The sequence below is a fragment of the Schistocerca piceifrons genome, chromosome 7 (assembly GCF_021461385.2).
Source record: "Schistocerca piceifrons isolate TAMUIC-IGC-003096 chromosome 7, iqSchPice1.1, whole genome shotgun sequence".
NCBI classification, from domain to species: Eukaryota; Metazoa; Arthropoda; class Insecta; order Orthoptera; family Acrididae; genus Schistocerca; species Schistocerca piceifrons.
The window spans coordinates 50,445,525-50,466,234 of NC_060144.1; the positions used below are offsets into that span (position 1 = coordinate 50,445,525).

General features: G+C 41.6%; 1 protein-coding gene across 4 annotated transcripts in view; it reads right to left on the bottom strand.

Annotated features, from left to right (window-relative positions):
• Positions 1-20,710, bottom strand: part of LOC124804604 (UHRF1-binding protein 1-like) — a 433,274-nt gene that overhangs the window by 326,797 nt on the left and 85,767 nt on the right. For all 4 annotated transcript variants that reach the window (XM_047264799.1, XM_047264798.1, XM_047264802.1 and 1 more), the window contains exon 5: positions 3,554-3,710. In XM_047264799.1, coding sequence (XP_047120755.1) covers positions 3,554-3,710 — 157 coding nt within the window. The remainder of the gene's footprint in view (positions 1-3,553; positions 3,711-20,710) is intronic.

A 20,710-nucleotide genomic window follows, 5' to 3' on the forward strand; every position in this document is an offset into this window, starting at 1 on the left:
GTGTCTGAATATGAGAAAAAGGCATGACAGTTGGAAGTAAAACTATCTGCCGCAACAGACGAGCTAGAACAGTACCAAAGGCGAAATAGTCTACGACTGTTTGCCGTAACAGAAAATAAGGAAGAAGGCACAGACAAACTGCTTATACAGGTTGCACGTGAAAAATTAGGCACTGAAGTGACTAAGGTAGACATTGACAGGAGCCATCGGGTGGAACGAAAACTACCAGGTGCTACCAAACCTCGTCCGACAATAGTTAAATTTGTCTCATACTGAAAAAGGGCAGAATTCTTTACCCAGAAGGAGAGGTTAGCAAGACAGCGCTTATAATAAGGGAAGATCTGACACACGAATGGCTAAAGATTTTAAACAGTGCCATATCCCATTTCGGTCTTCTGAATGTGTGGGCTCAGGATGGCAGAGTAATCATGAAGACAGCAGCAGGAAAGAATACAGTCACAAACATGACAGAACTGAATAGTATTAAGTGAAGCTACTCGAGCCAAAAGTGTAAACTTAACACCATTTGCAAATTGTAACATCCCCTATACTCAGATATACTGTCTCATAATTGTATTAACTTTTTAATTATCCCCATATTTGTACCTTCAACTAATTTTTTTTAATTGTATTAACTTTGTATTATTTTTTGTACCTGTAGCTCGGACGTTTACTTAATTTTAGTTACTGCTAATACTATTTTTATTTGCTCAGTTTATTCACTTCCATTCTGTAATAGTACCATTGCAATTATTAGTCTCTCCTTTTGTTCATTAATCACCCATCTCTTTGGTTTCAATTGCTCATAATTAAAAATCACTATCAGTATCACTTTAGTAAATTTCAATCTAATTGTAGTTTTCCTACGATAATCACTATCAGTGTCACTCTAATAAATTTCAATTTAATCCTACCTTCCTATGATAATCTACTAGTTATTAAGCTTACTTCTCTCTGCTGGTAGCATCGGCCTTTTAAATCATTCCCCTTTTCCTTATTTCCATCCTAAGCTGTTTCAAATACACTAATTACATTTCACCTTTTACGACAGAGGATACACAGTGACACACAGCCGTCACTGTTTTGGTCATATTCTCCTTGCACCAAATACCACTACTCCATTTTCTATACCCCTGCAACAATAGGAAATATCTTGCAATCGCCTTTCTTTTGGCACTCGTGGAGTCACAAACAGGTCGCGCAAAATCTCGGACACCCCTCTGTTATGTCACTTCACGGAAGCAGCGGCCAGTGACCCTGGTGGCAGGGAGTGTCCAACAAAGGGACAAACCAGTCTACCACCCTACTCCAGGCTGTCCAGGGGATGAGTCAGAGCTTTTAGTAGTGCACTGCAACATCCAGTCTTTATCTGCAGACAATAGACAAAATTTTGTCTTGAGAAATACTGCAAAAAAATACTGCAGCCATTTTCTACAAAAAAATGTTCCCCCCCCCCCCCCCCCCCCCCCCCCCAAAGTCTAAGTGGCGTATTTTGAGACTTTAAGAATAAACAGTTTTTTTCTTTTTAATTTTGTTTAGTGCTCATTACCTGCTACCATTTGTTATATATTCCTGACATTGTGCCAGAATGTGGACAGTATACAGCACCATATTAAACTCAGCAGAAAAACTTCAAAAAGCCAAGATCACTAGTAAAATATTTACTTGGATAATCGGTTTTGGTAAGACTACATTACCATATTTTGATCTTATGCTTTATATAAATAATCTATGCTACACATTGTGTCTCATCACAAATACACATGTGAAGATTATGAAAAGCACTTGATAGGCATCTTCAGTGGCCTGTAATATGTATATTTTTGTTTATGCTATTTGGTTTATATCTGGGATGACAGTCAAAAAGTAAAAATTATCAAAACACCATAACTTTACACACTGAAGTCCCAAGAAACCAGTATAGCCATACGTATTCAAATACAGAGAGATGTAAACAGGCAGAATATGGTGTTGTGGTCGCACCACCTATATAAGACATAAAGTGTCTGGCGCAGTAGTTAGATCAGTTACTGCTGCTGCAATGGCAGGTTTTCAAGAATTAAGTGAGTTTGAACATGGTGTTATAGCTGGCACATGAGTGATGGGACATGGCACCTCCCAAGTAGCGATGAAGTGGGGATTTTCCTGTACGACCATTTCATGAGTGTACTGTGAATATCAGGAATCTGGTAAAAGATCAAATCTCCGACATTGCTGTGGCTGGAAAAATATCCTGCAAAAATGGGATTAACGAAAACTGATGAGAATCATTTGACATGATAAGAACTGCAACCCCTGTGCAAATTGGTGCAGATTTCAATGCTGGGCCATCAATAAGTCTCAGCGTGTAAAACAACAAAACATCATCAATATGGGCTTTTGGAGCTGAAGCCCCACTTATGTACCCTTGATGACTGCATGACACAAAGCGTCTGGGCCATCAACACCGACATTGGACTGTTGATGACTGGAAACCTGTTGCCTAGTCAGACGAGTCTCGTCTCAAATTTTATCGGCACATACGGATATGGAGACAACCTCATGAATCCATGGAGCCTGCATGTCAGCTGGGGACTTTTCAATCTGGTGGAGGCTCTGTAATGGTGGGGCGTATGTGCAGTTGGAGTGATATGGGCTCGATATGTCTAGATACGACTCTGACAGATAGTACGTACTTAAGCACCCTGTCTGATCCCCTGCATTCATTCATGTGTATTGCGCATTCCGATGGACTTGGGCAATTCCAGCAAGACAAGGCAACACCCCACATGTCCACAATTGCTACAGAGTGGCTCTAGGACCACTCTTCTGACTTTAATCACTTCCACTGTCCATCAAACTCCCCAGACATTAACGTTATTGAGCATATCTGGGATGCCTTGCAATGTGCAGTTCAGAAGAGATCTACATCCCATCATACTCTTATGGATTTATGGACAGCCCTGCAGGATTCATGATTTCAGTTCCCTCCAGCACTACTTCAGACATTAGCTGAGTCCATGCCACATCATTTTGTTGCACTTCTGCGTGCTCTCAAGGGCCCTACAAGGTATTTAGCAAGTGTACCAGTTTCTTTGGCTCTTCAGTGTATGTAAATGAAAACGACAGATCTACAAAAGTTCAAGATGGCTGATTACTTGCAATTTGTTTTCTTTCTGCTAGAAGTTGCAGCTTAGTATGCACTATTATTTTCTTCTTTCCTTATTTGCTGAATTAGAGGCTTTCATAGCCCTATTTGATATTTTGGCAACAGTTTCTACAAGGTGCGACAATAAAGTAATGAGACTGATTTTCTTTGCAAGATGTGGCAACCCTGCAGGCTTGCATAGGCACAATATCTTTGACCTTTGTCTTTAAACTGCTTCTAGTCCAAGCGGCACATTGATGCACCTGCTCAGTCGTGAGTTGTGCTATAATAAGTTAGCACGTTTTTGTGTCTCTCGTCACAGAAATGTAACCGCATAATATTGCACATTGGTATGCGGTATTTAGAAATTATAAAACTATTGCTCATTTTCATCATCTATAAAGGCTGAGTGACAGAATTACTTACCACCTGGATCATCACAAAGATGTAAGTCAATGTGCTTAAGCAGAAAATGATAGGAAGTTTCAATGAAGTCGTAGCGGTTAAAGAGACGGGACAAAGTGCTTCCAGAATCTTTGATATGTTCCTGTTGTGATATTTGTGCTTGATACTCAGGTAGCATCTAAAAAACAAACAAACAAACAAACTGGTTGATGTTAGGTTCACATAGAATTAACACAGCAGTAAGAGTTACAATTTATTCGGTTGTGCATCACCCAAGAACTTCTGTGATTCCATTATTCCGAGGCGTTCTCAACTCTGCTTGAGAAGCTCTAAAATAATGATTGACAATTTACTTACAAAATTAAAGTGTTATTTTGTACATTATACATGAACAGATTACCACAGTATCATAGCATTAGCATCTGTCTTGCCAATATACAATAAAAACATGAATCCTAAAAGCAAAAGATATAACTAAACAAATGTATAAACGGAGCAAAAATGCATTTGTTTATTAATAATCTACTTTGAGAAATGAACCTGCTTCAGAAATTGAGACAGAGAACTGGCACGGCACATGGATTGCTTGTACTCAGAGAGTGAAAAGTCAATAATGGTGATGGTAAAAGAATGACATGGTATTGTTGATCTAAGGAATTTTCATAAAGTGGTCTCGGGAAAACTCAAAAATCAAACAATGTAGGAAAGATGTTGGTAGGAAGGGAAAAATGGCACAGGCTGTGAAGCAGTCACTGAAATGAAGAACATCATGCTGAGCAGCATGCTCAGCAATTGGGTTGTCCAGCTGTTTCTTGGCCATAATTCGACAGTAGCCATTCATACAGACACAGAGCTTGTTGGTTGCCATGCCCATGCAGAACCCAGCACATTGCTGTGTTCTACATTTCAGTGACTGCTTCACAGCCTGTGCTACCTGGATCTTTCCTACCTACACCACTGAACTGCGCAGGTGGGAACCCTGCCTGTAATATATCCTATGTTCCCATAACACTCCTGGCCTCAACCTTTGTTAGACATTATCCTTTACCCACCTATCAATCTTTTCTTCTGTCCTTTCTGCTGCCCCCCCCCCCCCCCCCTCTATGCCCACCAACCCCGCCATCTATCTAACTTCCTGACTGCACCTATCTGCCCTATCCTCTCTCCACCTTGTCCCTGTATGCTTCCACAAGTCACAATTCACCAACCCCTACCCTGCTATCCTTCCCCCTTCCCGCACCAATCTCCTCCTTACTCTCACCACCTAGATTGCTTCTCCCATCATTCACTGATGCTCGCAAACTGGCCTTGGCAGCCAGAGACTGATTTTTTGTGTGTGTGTGTGTGTGTGTGTGTGTGTGTGTGTGTGTGTGTGTGTGTGTGTGTGTTTTGTCTGATTCCGAAGAAGGCTTTTTTGGCTGAGAGTGTGCTTGTTTGACAGTCTTTTTGTTGCGTCTATCTGTGACTCAGCATCTCAGCAAACTATCTTGTTCATAATATTGTCACAAAACCTTAGAAATCCTACGTCACTGTGCCACCTGGTGGGCACAATAAAGGTCATCTAATGTTATACACACAATGTATTAGGCTACATGCTGAAAGCAGAAAATGTAACAACACTTATACATCACGGCGTAAATGACAAAGTGTACCATATACTGGCCTTAGTTCACATTGTTACGTGCATTATTTGTATTCTGTTTGCCTTCTACAGCAATACAGTTTTCTTAACATATGATTAAGATCAAATCATCTCTACAGTCACTGCCATGTTACCTTTAAGTGCTTTCCTTGTAACAGATAGTGACTTATTCAACCTGTAACATATATTTATTAATCATTTAATTAAGATACAGGATACCCTTCAAAGATCAGTGATATAATTCACTTTGAACCATGGACCTTACCATTGGTGGGGAGGCTTGCGTGCCTCAGCGATACAGATAGCTGTACCATAGGTGCAACCACAACAAAGGGGTATCTGTTGAGAGGCCAGATAAATATGTGGTTCTTGAAAAGGGACAGTAGCCTTTTCAGTAGTTGCAGGGGCAACAGTCTGGATGATTGACTGATCTGGCCTTGTAACACTAACCAAAACAGCCTTGCTGTGCTGATTATTGCGAACGGCTGAAAGCAAGGGGAAACTACAGCCGTAATTTTTCCTGAGGACATGCAGCTTTACTGTATGGTTAAATGATGATGGCATCCTCTTGGGTAAACTATTCCGGAGGTAAAATAGTCCCCCATTTGGATCTCCAGGCAGGGACTACTCAAGAGGATGTCGTTATCAGGAGAAAGAAAACTAGCGTTCTATGGATCGGAGCGTGGAATGTCAGATCCCTTAATCGGGCAGGTAGGTTAGAAAATTTAAAAAGGGAAATGGATAGATTAAAGTTAGATATAGTGGGAATTAGTGAAGTTCGGTGGCAGGGGGAACACGACTTTTGGTCAGGCGAATACAGGGTTATAAATACAAAATCAAATAGGGGTAATGCCGGAGTAGGTTTAACAATGAATAAAAAAAATAGGAGTACGGGTAAGCTACTACAAACAGCATAGTGAACGCATTATTGTGGCCAAGATAGACACGAAGCCCATGCCTACTACAATAGTACAAGTTTGTATGCCAACTAGCTCTGCAGATGACGAAGAAATTGAAGAAATGTATGATGAAATAAAAGAAATTATTCACATAGTGAAGGGAGACAAAAATTTAATAGTCATGGGTGACTGGAATTCGGCAGTAGGAAAAGGGAGAGAAGGAAACGTAGTAGGTGAATATGGATTGGGGGTAAGAAATAAAAGAGGAAGCTGCCTGGTCGAATTTTGCACAGAGCATAACTTAATAATAGCTAACACTAGGTTCAAGAATCATAAAAGAAGATTGTATACATGGAAAAAGCCTGGAGATACTGACAGGTTTCAGATAGATTATATAATGGTAAGACAGAGATTTAGGAACCAGATTTTAAATTGTAAGACATTTCCGGGGGCAGATGTGAACTCTGACCACAATCTATTGGTTATGAACTGTAGAAACTGCAAAAAGGTGGGAATTTAAGGAGAAGGGATCTGGATAAACTGACTAAACCAGAGGTTGTACAGAGTTTCAGGGAGAGCATAAGGGAACAGTTGACAGGAATGAGGGAAAGAAATACAGAAGAAGAAGAATGGGTAGCTTTGAGGGATGAAGTAGTGAAGGCAGCAGAGGATCAAGTAGGTAAAAAGACGAGGGCTAGTAGAAGTCCTTGGGTAACAGAAGAAATATTTAATTTAATTGATGAAAGGAGAAAATATAAAAATGCAGTAAATGAAGCAGGCAAAAAGGAATACAAACATCTCAAAAACTAGATTGACAGGAAGTACAAAATGGCTAAACAGGGATGGCTAGAGGACAAATGTAAGGATGCAGAGGCTTATCTCACTAGGTGTAAGATAGATACTGCCTTCAGGAAAATTAAAGAGACCTTTGGAGAAAAGAGAACCACTTGTATGAATATCAAGAGCTCAGATGGAAACCCAGTTCTAAGCAAAGAAGGGAAAGCAAAAAGGTGGAAGGAGTATATAGAGGGTCTACACAAGGGCGATGTACTTGAGGGCAATATTATGGAAATGGAAGAGTATGTAGATGAAGATGAAATGGGAGATATGATACTGCATGAAGAGTCTGACAGAGCGCTGAAAGACCTGAGTCAAAACAAGGCCCCGGGAGTAGACAACATTCCATTAGGACTACTGACAGCCTTGGGAGAGCCAGTCCTGACAAAACTCTACCATCTGGTGAGCAAGACATATGAGACAAGCAAATTACCCTCAGACTTTTCTCCTAATAATCCAAAGCTGACCATTCTACTCACTAAGTGGCAGAAGGATAACACACATATAAAAAGTATTAAGTATGCAAGCTTTCTCGTCCTGTCTGGTAAGTCTCCCGTGATCTGGAGTCTGGGTGACTTTTCCAAACACTACCCCTTTTCCTAATTCTCAACAGTCCTTTTCATTCACCCCTCTTCCTTCACCTGAAACCCTTCAGCCAGAAAAAGTAGCCATTGGCTCCAAAAGCTTACATACATAGTATCTTTTATATATGTTTTCTCCTGCCCTGCTTGGTGAGTAGATTTTCTTCTACCCAATTAAATTATGTTTCCAAAAATGGATTATCTTTGTTGACATAAGGTTGACCATTTGCCTTCCCAACCGCACTCCTCACGTGCTCATTCCATTTCATATCACTTTGCAGTGTTACACGCAGATATTTAAAACAACAAGACTGACATAAGGTTGACCATTTGCCTTCCCAACTGCACTCCTCACGTGCTCATTCCATTTCATATCACTTTGCAGTGTTACACGCATACATTTAAAACAAGACTGTGTCAAGCAGGACACTACTAATGCTGTATCCCTACATTATTGGTTTGTTTTTCATAGTTATCTACATTAACTTACATTTTTCTGCATTTACAAATCACTGCCATTCAGCACACCAACTAGAAACATTGTCAAAGACATCTTTTACCCTCCAACAGTCAATCAATTTCAATACCTTCCCATTCACCACAGCATCATCAGTAAAACCTCAGACTGCTACCTACCCTTTCCCAGACCATTTACATATATAGAAAATAATAGCGGTCCTATAACACTTCTGTACGACACTCCTGACGATATCATTGTCCCTGATGACCACTAGCCATAGAGAACAATGCACTGGGTCCTATAACTTCAGATGTCTTTGAGCCAGTTACATATCTGGGAACCTATTCCACATGCTCGTATCTTTGTTAAGAGCCTACAGTGGGGCACCGTGTTGAATGATTTTCGGAAATAAATGTGGAACCTGTTTGTTGCGCTTCATCCATAATTTGTAGTATATCATGTGAGAAAGGGCAAGCTGAGTTTCGCACGAGCAGTGCTTTTTAATACTATGTTGATTTATGGACATAAGCTTTTCAGTCTCAAGGAAATGTATTATACTGGAACTCAGAATATGTCCCAAAATTCTGCAGCAAACCAATGTTAATGATACTGGTAATTTTGTGGGTCAGTTCTTTTCCCTTCTTGTATACAGGAGACATGTGCTTTTTTCCAGTCACTTAGGACTTTGCACTGGGAGAGAAATTTGCGATAAATGCAAGCTAAGTAATGGACACTCTGTAAAACCGAACTGGGATTCCATCTGGATCTGGTGATTTATTTGTTTTCAAACTCTTTCAGTTGTTTCTTTACACCATGGGTGCTCATTACTAAGTTGCCCAAACTGGACTCCGTGTGATGGTCAAACAATGATATGTTTGTACAATTCTCCTGCATGAATGACTCATAATAAGTGAATTTAAAACTTACGATTTCCTTTTGCCATCTTCTACTGCCACACCAGACTGGTCAATGAGTGAGTGGATGAAAGCCTTAGACCTGCTTAGCTATTTACACAGGACCATAATTTTCTTGGGTTCTCGGCCAGGTTCTTTGCTAACACATGACAGTGGTAGTAGTTGTATGCTTCATGCGTAGATCTTTTCAAAGATGCTCATATGTCTACTAACCTTTGTCTGTTTTAATTTGCACATTCTTTTTGAACTGATAGTGCAACAGCCTTTGTGTCCTCAGCATTTTCTGTTGTCATTAAACAATGGTGAGTCTTTTCTGTCCTTAAGCCAGTTACTAGGTGCCTACTTCTCAAAAGCATGATTTACAATCTATTTAAACTTTGCCAATAATTCCTCTATGCCCATCATAATGGAAATAAATGATGTCAATTCACTGTCTAAATGAGATGCTACCAATTGCTTTTCTGCTCTTTCTAGCAGAAATAGTCTCCTAACCTCTTTAACTGATTTATTAACTTCCGTAACCCCAGTCGATATGTTGAGATTAAAATTACTAATCTCCATCTCTATATCTACACCATCAATAAGGTCCAGCCTATTTGTAGCTACAAGGTATAAGGTATTCCCATTACATATGAGCTGCCAAACTGGCTGCTCCAGACAGTTTTTGGCAAATGTCTTCAAAAATACTTTGCAATACTGACTGTACCGCCTGCAATGCTTGGAAAGTTAAAGTTGCCTCCAACTAGAACTGCATGATCTAGTTATTTACACACTATTCATCATAGATCTTCTTTGATTGACTCAAACTGCCACAGCGGAATCGGCTGGCCAGTAAGTAAACCCAACAATTAACTTGGTTTCATCTAGACCTGTTATACATGACCATATAACATCATTTTCACACTCAATTTCAACCTCAACAGATTTTGGCAACTACAACTAACACTCCCCCTCCTACGGCATCTATTCTACGTTTCTCATATACTTTCCATGACTCACTAAAATCTCAGAGCTTTCTACTTGCTTTCTACTTTTGGTTTCAGCCAGCTCTAGGTCCCAAGAATAATTTGAGCATGAGAACTTCACTGGAGGGCAGCAAATTCAGTAACCTTGTTATGAATAGTATTACAATTTACTAAGAAAATTATGGCAGTCAAGTGTCTTTACTCTGAATGCAGCATCTACTGGCAAGTGTTGATCATAGTACCTGAAACTACTGCCTAGCCTCAATAACCCCTATATGCACTCCGCAAGTACTCTACTACCTGAGTAGCTGCTGCCTTTGTGCAGTGCACCCCTGACCTATCAAGGGGAGTCCTGCAATTCTCCACCCCATAATGCAGATCCAGAGATCTGCAGATAAGACTTCCAAAGAGTTGACAAAGTCTTTGGTTAAGACCCTCCATTCAGCTCCAAACCAAAGGACCCCAATCAACACTGGGAACAATGTTACAAACTGTAATCTATGCTTTCAACCAACACACAAGGCCAGCACCTCCACCAGCCATCTGTATGAAATGAGGATGGTATCAGAACCCATGCGACAGGTGTAATCATTGCCAATGTGAGCCTTGGAGACCATTGCATCCTGCAAACTCAATAGCAATACGCAAAGCCACCTCCACACCTTGGATGAGGCCCCAGGGCAGACCTACTGAGTGCACAGTGGCTTTCTTTCCAGCCCTGAACACTATCTTCCTAAGAAGCTCCATAACGTGCCTAATGTTGGAGCTCCTGATAGCCAGCGAACCACTACCCATATGTGTCAGCTTGGACCTTGCTGAAAGAACAGCCACCAGTTCACTCACACGATGAGGCCAGACGCCAGCCTCCACACTGGTCTTTTGCCTCGAGCAACACAAACAGATTACCACCTGTCACATAGCCTACTGTAAAGGTGGACCCACCATATCGGCTACACTAGGAAATGCCTTGGCAGCTGAGTCCGTGGGTGAAACAAGCAACAACTGATATGTCTCAGGCAATGCACCAGATTCTCTGCCACCTCTACATCCTGAGGTGGCAGCCTGAGGGCCAAACCCCTTTCATGTTCTTCATTTCCCATTTTATGCTGGACTCTCAATCACTGATATCCAAATTTAGAAGTTATCTGTTCATCACTTTCCTATACTTGCCATTTACTATACTGGCCACACTGCTATTGCGACTCTTGCATGTTTTTTTGTACGAGATACTGAAATTCTAAGTTTACATTAAAAAAAAAAAAAAAAAAAAAAAAAAAAAGCTTTTTTATTTCAATGTTAATTCAAATACCATAACTGTTCCTGCTCTGCCCACAAGGTTATCAGATTTTGCCAATCTAAAGCACCACTCTTACTACCTACTCTTTATAGTGTTACCTCCTAGTATGGATAGGGTAAAGTGTGCAACTTTGTTCCTCATCTTACAAGATCAATTCAAATGAAGAGTAAATTTGCAGCTAAGTGCAAGCGATCCAGATTAGCTTTTAGTGTCTTGTTTCCTCTCTCTCTCTCTCTCTCTCTCTCTCTCTCTCTTTTCCCCCATCTCCTTCCTACAAAAAAGATTAGGATATAATTTCAAGTAAAAGTGTTATAATAATAAAGCTCCAAAACTTAAACATTATTCAAATACAGGATGTTTACTACAGATGTTCTTGGGACATAAAATAGCCACAGTTGTTTGCAAGAAATGGCACTGGACATTTCTATATTATTTGTAAACCTCAATATTGTCAGGACACTTTCCTAACTTATTGTATTGAAAGAACTTCTTTCTTTAACAATAAAATTACTGATAATTTTCAAATCTAATACAAAACTTACATGCCCAAAACTTTTTACATATAATATTTTCTCAACTTCTTGATCTGGTCTTGCTTCTGTCATCTTGCTATACAATTATTTCCTAGTTGAGGAGTCACATTCTGACAAGTCCTAGCACAAATGAATCTATCAGTAACTTTCTCTAGCACTAACAAGTCCTTGATTTTATCAAATATCATTTTCTTAACTGTTCTTAATAACTGGATTTCATTTTGTAGCAAATTTACAAAATACTCCTATATTACTATAAGAAGTTTCAGCTGCTTCTTTACATATGCTGGAGTATTTACTTCAGAGCTAGAGAGCAACACACCTTGCAAAGCAAAGGTATCTTTCACCACTTATCTCCCACTTGCCCATAATACACCAACGCTATCTGTACATAACTTGTGACACACCAGGATGTAATAGGGTCAGTCCATTCTTCCAACGAATCAGAAGTTATTGTGGGCATCCTGGTTACGTTATGTCTTCTCTCGTTCATTTAAGTTCATTCTGAAATGAATGAATACACTTTTCTGGTGTGTAAGGTTTAGAAGAATTGAAAATGTCAAACCAGTTATTGAACTTATATACAAAAGGTTTGATTTCCAGCTGTTAGTTACGAAACTTTCTTCACCCTGATAATGGAAAACTTTCACATTTGAATGAGAGAACAGCTCTGACTTGAACGTGACATAACAGCACTTGCAGTGGATGAACAAGCAACATTAGTCCACGAAGAGCTAACATGACTTATCAGTCGCAGTATCTTATTGAAAAATAATGAAAACTTTTGAATCATATACAGGATCACTATCACTAAGAAGCTGTGCAATATAAAAATACTATAACAGTATTGTAATCATTTGGTGTTGTCAAATCTGTCTGCATGACCATTAAGTACTGTGTTGAAGGTAATACCATGAGAAGTGTTATAAAAGCTGGTAAAAAGAGATGTTTTCTCCTTCATGCAAAAAATGTTACCATGAGAAGTGTTATAAAAGCTGGTAAAAAGAGTTATGTTTTCTCCAGCATGCAAAAAATGTAATGTGAGTCTCTTGTACATCAGCACTGTTGTGCACCCAATTCTGCGAGGAAAGAAACACAATTAGCACTGCAAAAAACATGTTTTTCCTTTCTTTTCCTTTTCCTTTTCCTTTTCCTTTTCTTGGGTGGGGGGCAGGGGGCGCAGGTAATAATCAGGCACAGATTTCAATGCCAAGCAATCCATACATATTTTACCAGTCCAATAAACATACAAACTGATAAATGATGATGAATTAAATAGTGTACTTGTATACTGTACTTTTTAGTTGGTTATTCCCTGTTTTGGGCACTTAATTTATCTTTATTCATCCAAGGATCATGTCACAATGATGATAGGAATTGCCGAGGTAATATAATGTGAATCAGTAGCTCAAAATAAGCACGACACAGAATCGATAACATGCTTTATGAGGATGGGGCAGCTGTTTTTGTTTTGTTTTAGGGTGCAAAAACAACAGGAGTCATACGCTCCTAAGTCAAAGCTATAGAGCACGAAGACAGAGAGGAGTTAAGAAATGACTATACGTCAATCCCAACTGACATAAGAGAAGACAGCTAAAAAACAGGGATGTGGAGAAACAGCTACAAAAGACACCGTACAGAAATGGAGGTCCACAAGTAAAAATTAAATGGCCTTTGCCATATTGCTTAGATGGATAAAAAGTAAAACACGGTCAACAGCTCACATGTCATTTGCTAAACCGGCTAATAACTCAAACGTCAAAGCCAAGAGGGAACATAAACCGTTAAAAAATGGGCATTTCATCAGGAAGTGGCGAACAGGTAAAACTTGGGCGCAATGTGTACAAAGTGGTGGGGGAGCGCCACTGATCAAATGACAATGGCTAAAAAGGCAGTGCCCAATACGCAACCTAGTTAAAATGACCTCCTCCCAGTGGGAGGGCCGAGAGGAGGTCTTCCAAGCTGTTGGGAGAGGTTTAATAATTTGGAGCTTATTCCCATGAATGGAGGACCAATGGCAATGCCAAAGGGACACACAGCCACACAGAGATCACTGGAGGGAATATAGGAACTAGTGGGCTAAGGTACGAGGTCTGCAGCCTTGGCAGCAGCGTCAGTAACCTCATTTCCTGGCAGACCGACATGACCAGGAACCCACACAATCATCACAGTGACTCCACCAAGAGTGAGCAAGTGACAATTTTCCTGAACCCGTTGCACTAATGGATGAGCAGTGTACAGCCTTTGAAGGGTGCTGAGAGAGTCTGAGTAGAGGACACAATTGGAAAGTCTGTGTCGCTGGATGTACTCTGTGGTCTGATACAGGGCAAAGAACTCAACTGTAAATATTCAGCAGCGTGCTGGGAGCCGATACTGAAAGACATGGGCGCCAATGACGAAGTCACACCTGACACCACAGTCAGTCCAAGATACATCAGTGTTGACAAATGTACTATCGTGAAGTTCCATGCAAAGGTTGTGAAACTGAAGGTGATAGAGCGAGGCTGGAGTAGTGTCCTTAGGAAGTGAATGAAGGAAGGGCAAAATTAACATGGGCCACTTCATGAAGCCAAGTTGGTGAAGGGTTCGCACCCACCAGGAAAGTTGCAGGTAGTGTGAAGTTAAGCCACTGGAACAAGTGCCAAAAGCAGACTCCAGGAGGTACCAGAGAAGAGTGACACGCCCGATACTGGCGATCAAAGGAATCATCAAAGAAGGAGGCATAGGATGGGTGGCCATGCTTGGCAGACAAATGGCACGCATACCGGCTGAGGAGAAAATAATGGTGGTAGGACAGTGGTAGATCAGCAACTTGAGCATTACAGACTTAGGGCTAGTGTAAAGGACGCCAATTGCCAAACAGATGACACGATGATGGATAGTGTTGAAACGGCGTGAGAGGGATGGATGTGCAGATGCATAAACAAAGCATCCACTGTCTAGTTTTGAAGGGACTGGTAGAAACGGAGGAGGGTGGTTCGATCTGCACCCCAGGAAGTATCATTAAGGACATGTAGGACACTGAGGGACCGCATACAGTGGGCTGCCAGATAAGACACATGGGAGGATCAAGAGTGTTTCCTATTGAGCATGAGCCCCAGGAATACAGCAGTTTCAACGAACAGAAGAAAAACAGACTCAAGATGTAAAGATGGTGAGAAGCCAATTGCAGCACAAGAAATTCATACAGATGGTTTTGTCAGTGGAAAGCCACTGTCGATGCTCCAGGAGTAAAGACGATCAAGACCTCGCCGAAGATGCAGCTCAGTGAGACAGGTCTGTGGAGAACTGCAATAGATGGCAAAATCATCAACAAAAAGGGAGCTGAAGTTGCCCAGCGGGAGATAGGCCTTTATGGGGTTAATGGTGATAGCAAAGAGTATGACACTCAGGACGGAACCCTGAGGCACACTGGTTTCCTGGATAAGGGTGTCCAACAAGGCAGAGCCCACATGCACCTTGAAAACTCAGTCTTTTAAAAATTACTGAAAGAAACAGGGCAGGCGGCCACAGAAACCCCACATGTAAAGAGTACAGAGGATACCAGTTCTCCAGCAGGTGTCATAGGCCTTCTCCAAATCGAAAAACATGGCCACAGTCTGAGATTTCCACAACCATTCATGACATAGATGGACAAAGTAACAAGATGGTCAACTGCAGAACGCCATGCTCGAAATCCGCACTGTACAGTGGTTAGTAAACAGTGAGACTCGAGCCAACATACCAGCCCAGCATGAATCATATGTTCCATCGCCCTGAAAACACAGCTGGTGAGAGAGATGGGGTGGTAGCTAGAAGGAAGGCTTTTGTCCTTACCGGGCTTAGGTATGGGTATGACAGTGAATTCATGTCAATGTCTGGGAAATGAGCCCTCTGCCCAGATGCGGTTGTACATATTAAGCAGAAAGTGCTCTCCCGCAACAGAAAGGTGCTGGGACATCTGAATGTGGACAGTACCTGGCCCTGGGGTGGAGGATCGGGGTGAATTGAGAACATGATCGAGCTTCCTCATAGTAAAGGCGGCATTGTAGCACTCACAATTCTGAGAAGAGAAGGATATTGCCCGAGCCTCCTCCGCTCGTTTCTGATGGAGGAAGGCAGGATGATAGTGGGAAGAGCTCGAAATCTCCGCAAAATGGTGGCCCAAGGTGTTGGAGATAGCAATATGGTCCACAATGACATCATCTGCTACTGTGCGGCTGGAAATTGGTGAATGAATCTTGGTTCCAGAGAGCTGTCAGAGGTTGGCTCACATGACAGAGGAAGGGGTGGAACTGTTAAAATAACCAGTGAATAAAATCCAGCTACCTTTTTTCGTTATCCTGAAGAAAGCGATGACACTTTGTACACACCTATTTACGAGGGTATTTCGGAAAGTAAAGATACATCGTACGCCAGAAGAACAGAAGAGTTTGGCGAGCAAATTGGTAACACTGGTGTTAACCTTGAACCGTTAGCTTTCTCCTCGCGGTCGTTCGGCAGTTGAACATTGCTTCTGGTTGGAGTAGGTCATGTTTAAAATGGCTGCACCGATTCAGAATCCTGCCAAATGCGCAGTGCGCTTTGTCATACGTTTTCTTCATGCAAAAGGTCAGCGACCAGCGGATATTCACAAAGAAATTGTTTGTGTTTATGGGAACATTATGAATAGACAAAATGTAACGAAATGGTGTCGTCGTTTCTCTGAAGGTAGGACCGATGTTCATGACGAACAAAGAACAGGTCGGCCATCTGTGATCTCTGATGCCCTTCTTCGGAGAACGGAGGAAGCAATTTGTTCGAATAGACGTCTCACATTGAAAGAAATGCATCAGATCATACCGGACGTGGGTTTATCATCATACACCTGAATCCAAACAACAATCGATGCAATGGCGCCATTCAAATTCACCAAAAGCCAAGAAATGGAAAACGTCGTTTTCAGTGAAGAAACTCATGGCTTCTGTTTTTTGGGACATACAAGGCATTCTTCTGTTGGAATTTATGCCTCCTGGAATGACAATTAATGCTGCTGCATATTGCCAGACTTTGAAACGTCTTCGAAGGGCAATTCAAAACAAACGCGGGGGAATGCTGACAAGTGGAGTCCGCTTGCTTCATGACAATGCTCGGCCTCACACAGCACTTGTAACCAAAGCACTACTCAAACAATTCAAATGGGACGTATTGGACCATCTGCCATACAGCCCGGACCTTGCGCCCACCAACTTCCATGTCTTTCATTGCCTGAAGTCACATCCTGGCGGAAAATCATTTTATGACAATGAAGAGATCAAAGATGAAGTTGAAATATGGTTCCGACAACAGGCAGCAACCTTCTATGACTGTGGAATAGAAAAGCTCGTGCACCGACTTAACAAATGTTTGGATAACGGGGGCGATTATGTTGAAAAATAACAAATAATCCAGTTAATAAGATGTAACTGAAGTTTTCTAAATAAATGTTCTATTTAAGGACTGTACGCCATTGTATCTTTATTTTTCGAAATGCCCTCGTATAATTAATCCAGTTTGCCTTTCTAATATAACGGTTAAAAACGCGGAGAGCACGTCTCCGCACACGAATTGTGTTGCAGCATGCCTCAGTCCACCAAGGAACTGGGAAACGGCATGAGAAAGAGGAAGTGTAAGGAATGAAACATTCTACAGCAGTAAGAATAAAGTTCGTGAGATATTCCACCTGGTCATCACAACTGGGGAAATCTTGATCTTTGAAGGTCACCAGGGAGGAGTAAAGCTGCCAGTCAGCATTAGTAAGCTGCTATTTGGGTATGCATGCTGATGGCATAGGAGTCAGCAAATGGATAGCACATGGGAAATGATTGCTCAAGTAGGTGTCAGAAAGAACGGATCACTCGGAAGAATAGGTCCAAATGGGAATAGGTGTGCGAGGAGTCGAAATGGAATGTGGGTGCTCCTGTGTTAAGGCAGAAGAGGTTAAGTTGATTAAGGTCAGCCAAGAGGGCACCTCTCTGGCAGGTTTTGGGAGAACTCCAAAGGGGATAATGCGCGTTAAGAGTCACCGAGTAGTAGAAATGGGGGAGTAGCTGCCCAATAAGCTGAAGGAAGTCTGCCCTGGTGACATCGGACGACGGAGAGACATAACTGGTACAGAGGGAAAAGGTCAGGTGAGGAAGGAAAAGGCGAAGTGCAACAGCTTGAAGATGGGTAGTCAGGGAGAGGGGTTGACTATGAACATCATCCTGTATGAGCAGCATGACGCCCCCATGAGATGGGATGCTGACCTCAGGGGGAAGGTCAAAATGAACTGGGAAGAAATATGAAAGCTCAAAGCAGTCATGACGACCCAATTTTGTTTCCTGATGGCAGAGTGGGGATGCTGCGATGCTAAAAGCAGCTGTAAATCCTATTTGTGGTACCACAGGCCACGAACATTCCACTGGAGGAGAGTCATGATGAGGAAGAAATGAAGGGGGCTAGTGACAGCCTGCGAAGACTCGCTGCAACAAGGCACAGAAGCAGGAGGATCCTGCTCCATGAGGTCCACAGAAGCACTGGCTTGCTTGTGCTGTTGGTCTGTAGAGTCGAAGGCAGAAAAATTGTTGGTTGTGCACAGCGGCGACACAGAGGCTGGCCTGGCTAAGGTATCACTTGGCAACACTGTCAAAGAGAATCTTCAAGTCAGCGAAGGAGAAGACTGTTTACCTTTGTTGGACTTCTTTGCCCCTTTCCGGTTAGCAGAGGAGGACTCAGGTGTTGTTTGGCTGGAGAGAGGTAGGAAGTCTTCATGGGAGTACTACTCCTGTCCTTTCCGGCCTACCAATTGTGTAACTGGGGGCTTCACCCCTTGAGGCAAGAGTTTCATGGCTTGTTGCACAGCTGGACAGGGGGGATGGTGATGCTACCTTGACACTGGGCAATTTAACAACCTCAGAGCTGAATTTGAGGTTGCATGTCTGTGTGGCCATGTCCTTCATGGAGTGAGGGGTAACAAGAACAGAACTGTAAATGCCAGACAGGAGGACGCAGGGTTTGTGAATAGCCAACAACTTGCGAGCGACTGGGTAAGGCACTTTTTCCTTTACCCGGATCTCCTGGACAGCCCGCTCATCAAGATACACAGGACAGTCTCGCCATTGCAGTTGATACAGCAGGGAAAAGGAGGCGGACAATCACCCTCATGTGCATCCCTACTACAGATTACACATTTGGCTGGGTGTCGACAAGACGTTCTAGTGTGGTTGAAATGATGACACTGGTAGCAGCGCATCAGGTTCGGTATGTACAGTCGGACTGTTATAAATTCATAGCCTGCTTTGATCTTGGACAAAAGCACCACTCTATCAAAGGTGAGAAAAAGAGCCATTATGAAGTGACTGTTGTGCTGTATTGTGTTCCCTAGTAATGTAATACATCTCTTGATGAGTGATGAAGCGATTCCCAGCCTATCATGGCAACTCCAAAGACTCACTCCCACTCCTCAAGGAAGGACAAGGGGTAGCATATTATGGAGTGGAGCAAGGGCAATAACAATGTTGATGAATACTGTGTGCTGACCTCAAAAATAGACTGTAAAAGCAGGTCTTTTGCATAAAAGAATTTTTATGCAATTTTAAAGAAGTAGCTGTTCTATTCAGTGTTCTTTCATAACTCTATTACTTTACCTAAAATAAAAGTGCACATTATTATGCAGTGTGTTTTTTTCAAACTTCTCAAATGAATTGCAAGTGCTCAGTTTGTTCACAAAAAGAAGGAGGAGGCTTCCCAAGTTCTGAATTGGTGGAAGTCGTAGACTTCGGTCTGCTGATGTTTTGCGACCAGCCAGTGCCAAACTCAGAGATCTAATACAGAACCTTGCGTATGTAGCTATTGTGAAGCAACTGTTGTGCTGTATTGTGTTCCATTGCAAAATAATACATCTCTTGATGAGTGATGATGCAGTTCCTGGCCTGTCACAGACAACACCAGAAACTCCTTGAACCCGTCCAAGAAGGCAAGGGATAATATATTATGGAGAGAAGCAAGGGAAATAATAATGTCACTGCATATTCAGAGAAGGAGAGAAAAATTAAGGAGTTGTTCCTTTCTCTTTCTCAACCAAGAAGACAAACAGCGAGATGTACAGGGGCAAGCTTCAGCTCTGTGAAAAGAATTCACAGATTTTGTAAAGGTATTCCTGGGTAATAACCAGGAACTCCCAGCAAAAAGATCTAAACTGCAGCTCAAATTTTTCTGTTTGATAGTGCTTTGAAACTAACTGCCCCTTCATCTAAATTGATTTAAAGTGGTTGTTTTGCTTGTGTGTGTAAAAGAATTTCTTGTCATCCGGTAGGTGGTTGAAGAGGAAATAACATAGTTGATTATTCAGAAACTCCCATGTGGCATAGTGGTTAAGGTACTTGACGGGTGTGCTAAAGGTAGTGGACACGAGACCTGCCACATTTGGGAGGAAAAAAAAATAAAAATAAAATAATAATAATAATAATACATTGCAATATATGGTAAATGACTGCCAACATTAATTTTATTCAGTTAATGGTGCATCATGTGACACCTAGGACCATAGCTTTCATTTCTATATAAGCGATTTCAAAAAGTCGATCCTTCCCCTGGTGCCTCTTCTTGTTATTTGGAAAACTACACATACTACGTAAAATGGAATTCTACGTTCTGACTTTTTTTTAATTCTTAGGTCAGGATCTACTTAGGTCAGGATCTACTGGGAGAGTCCAGCTGGATAACTTCAACAGAGGTGTCCTGAAACAAACAATTGAAGACTACTTCTTGGTTCAGAAGATTGCTCCCATTCTGCGGAAAGTTTGATCAACACTCAAGGAAACGATTGGCTGGACTTGGGGTATTTTCTGTTGAATATTTTGTTGTCCATAGGAGTCATGTGGAAAAAGAACAAAATAACGGGTCTTTATTGCTAGAGCATAGAGAAATTATTGCCTGGGAGTTGCAATTCATCGCAGGAATGAAATACATCGTGGAAATACACAGAAATACTCTATCTGGGTGAAACTTTTATGGACAGTAATATGACAATCAGTAAATTTTTGCAGAAGGATGATGATGTCGTCGTTATG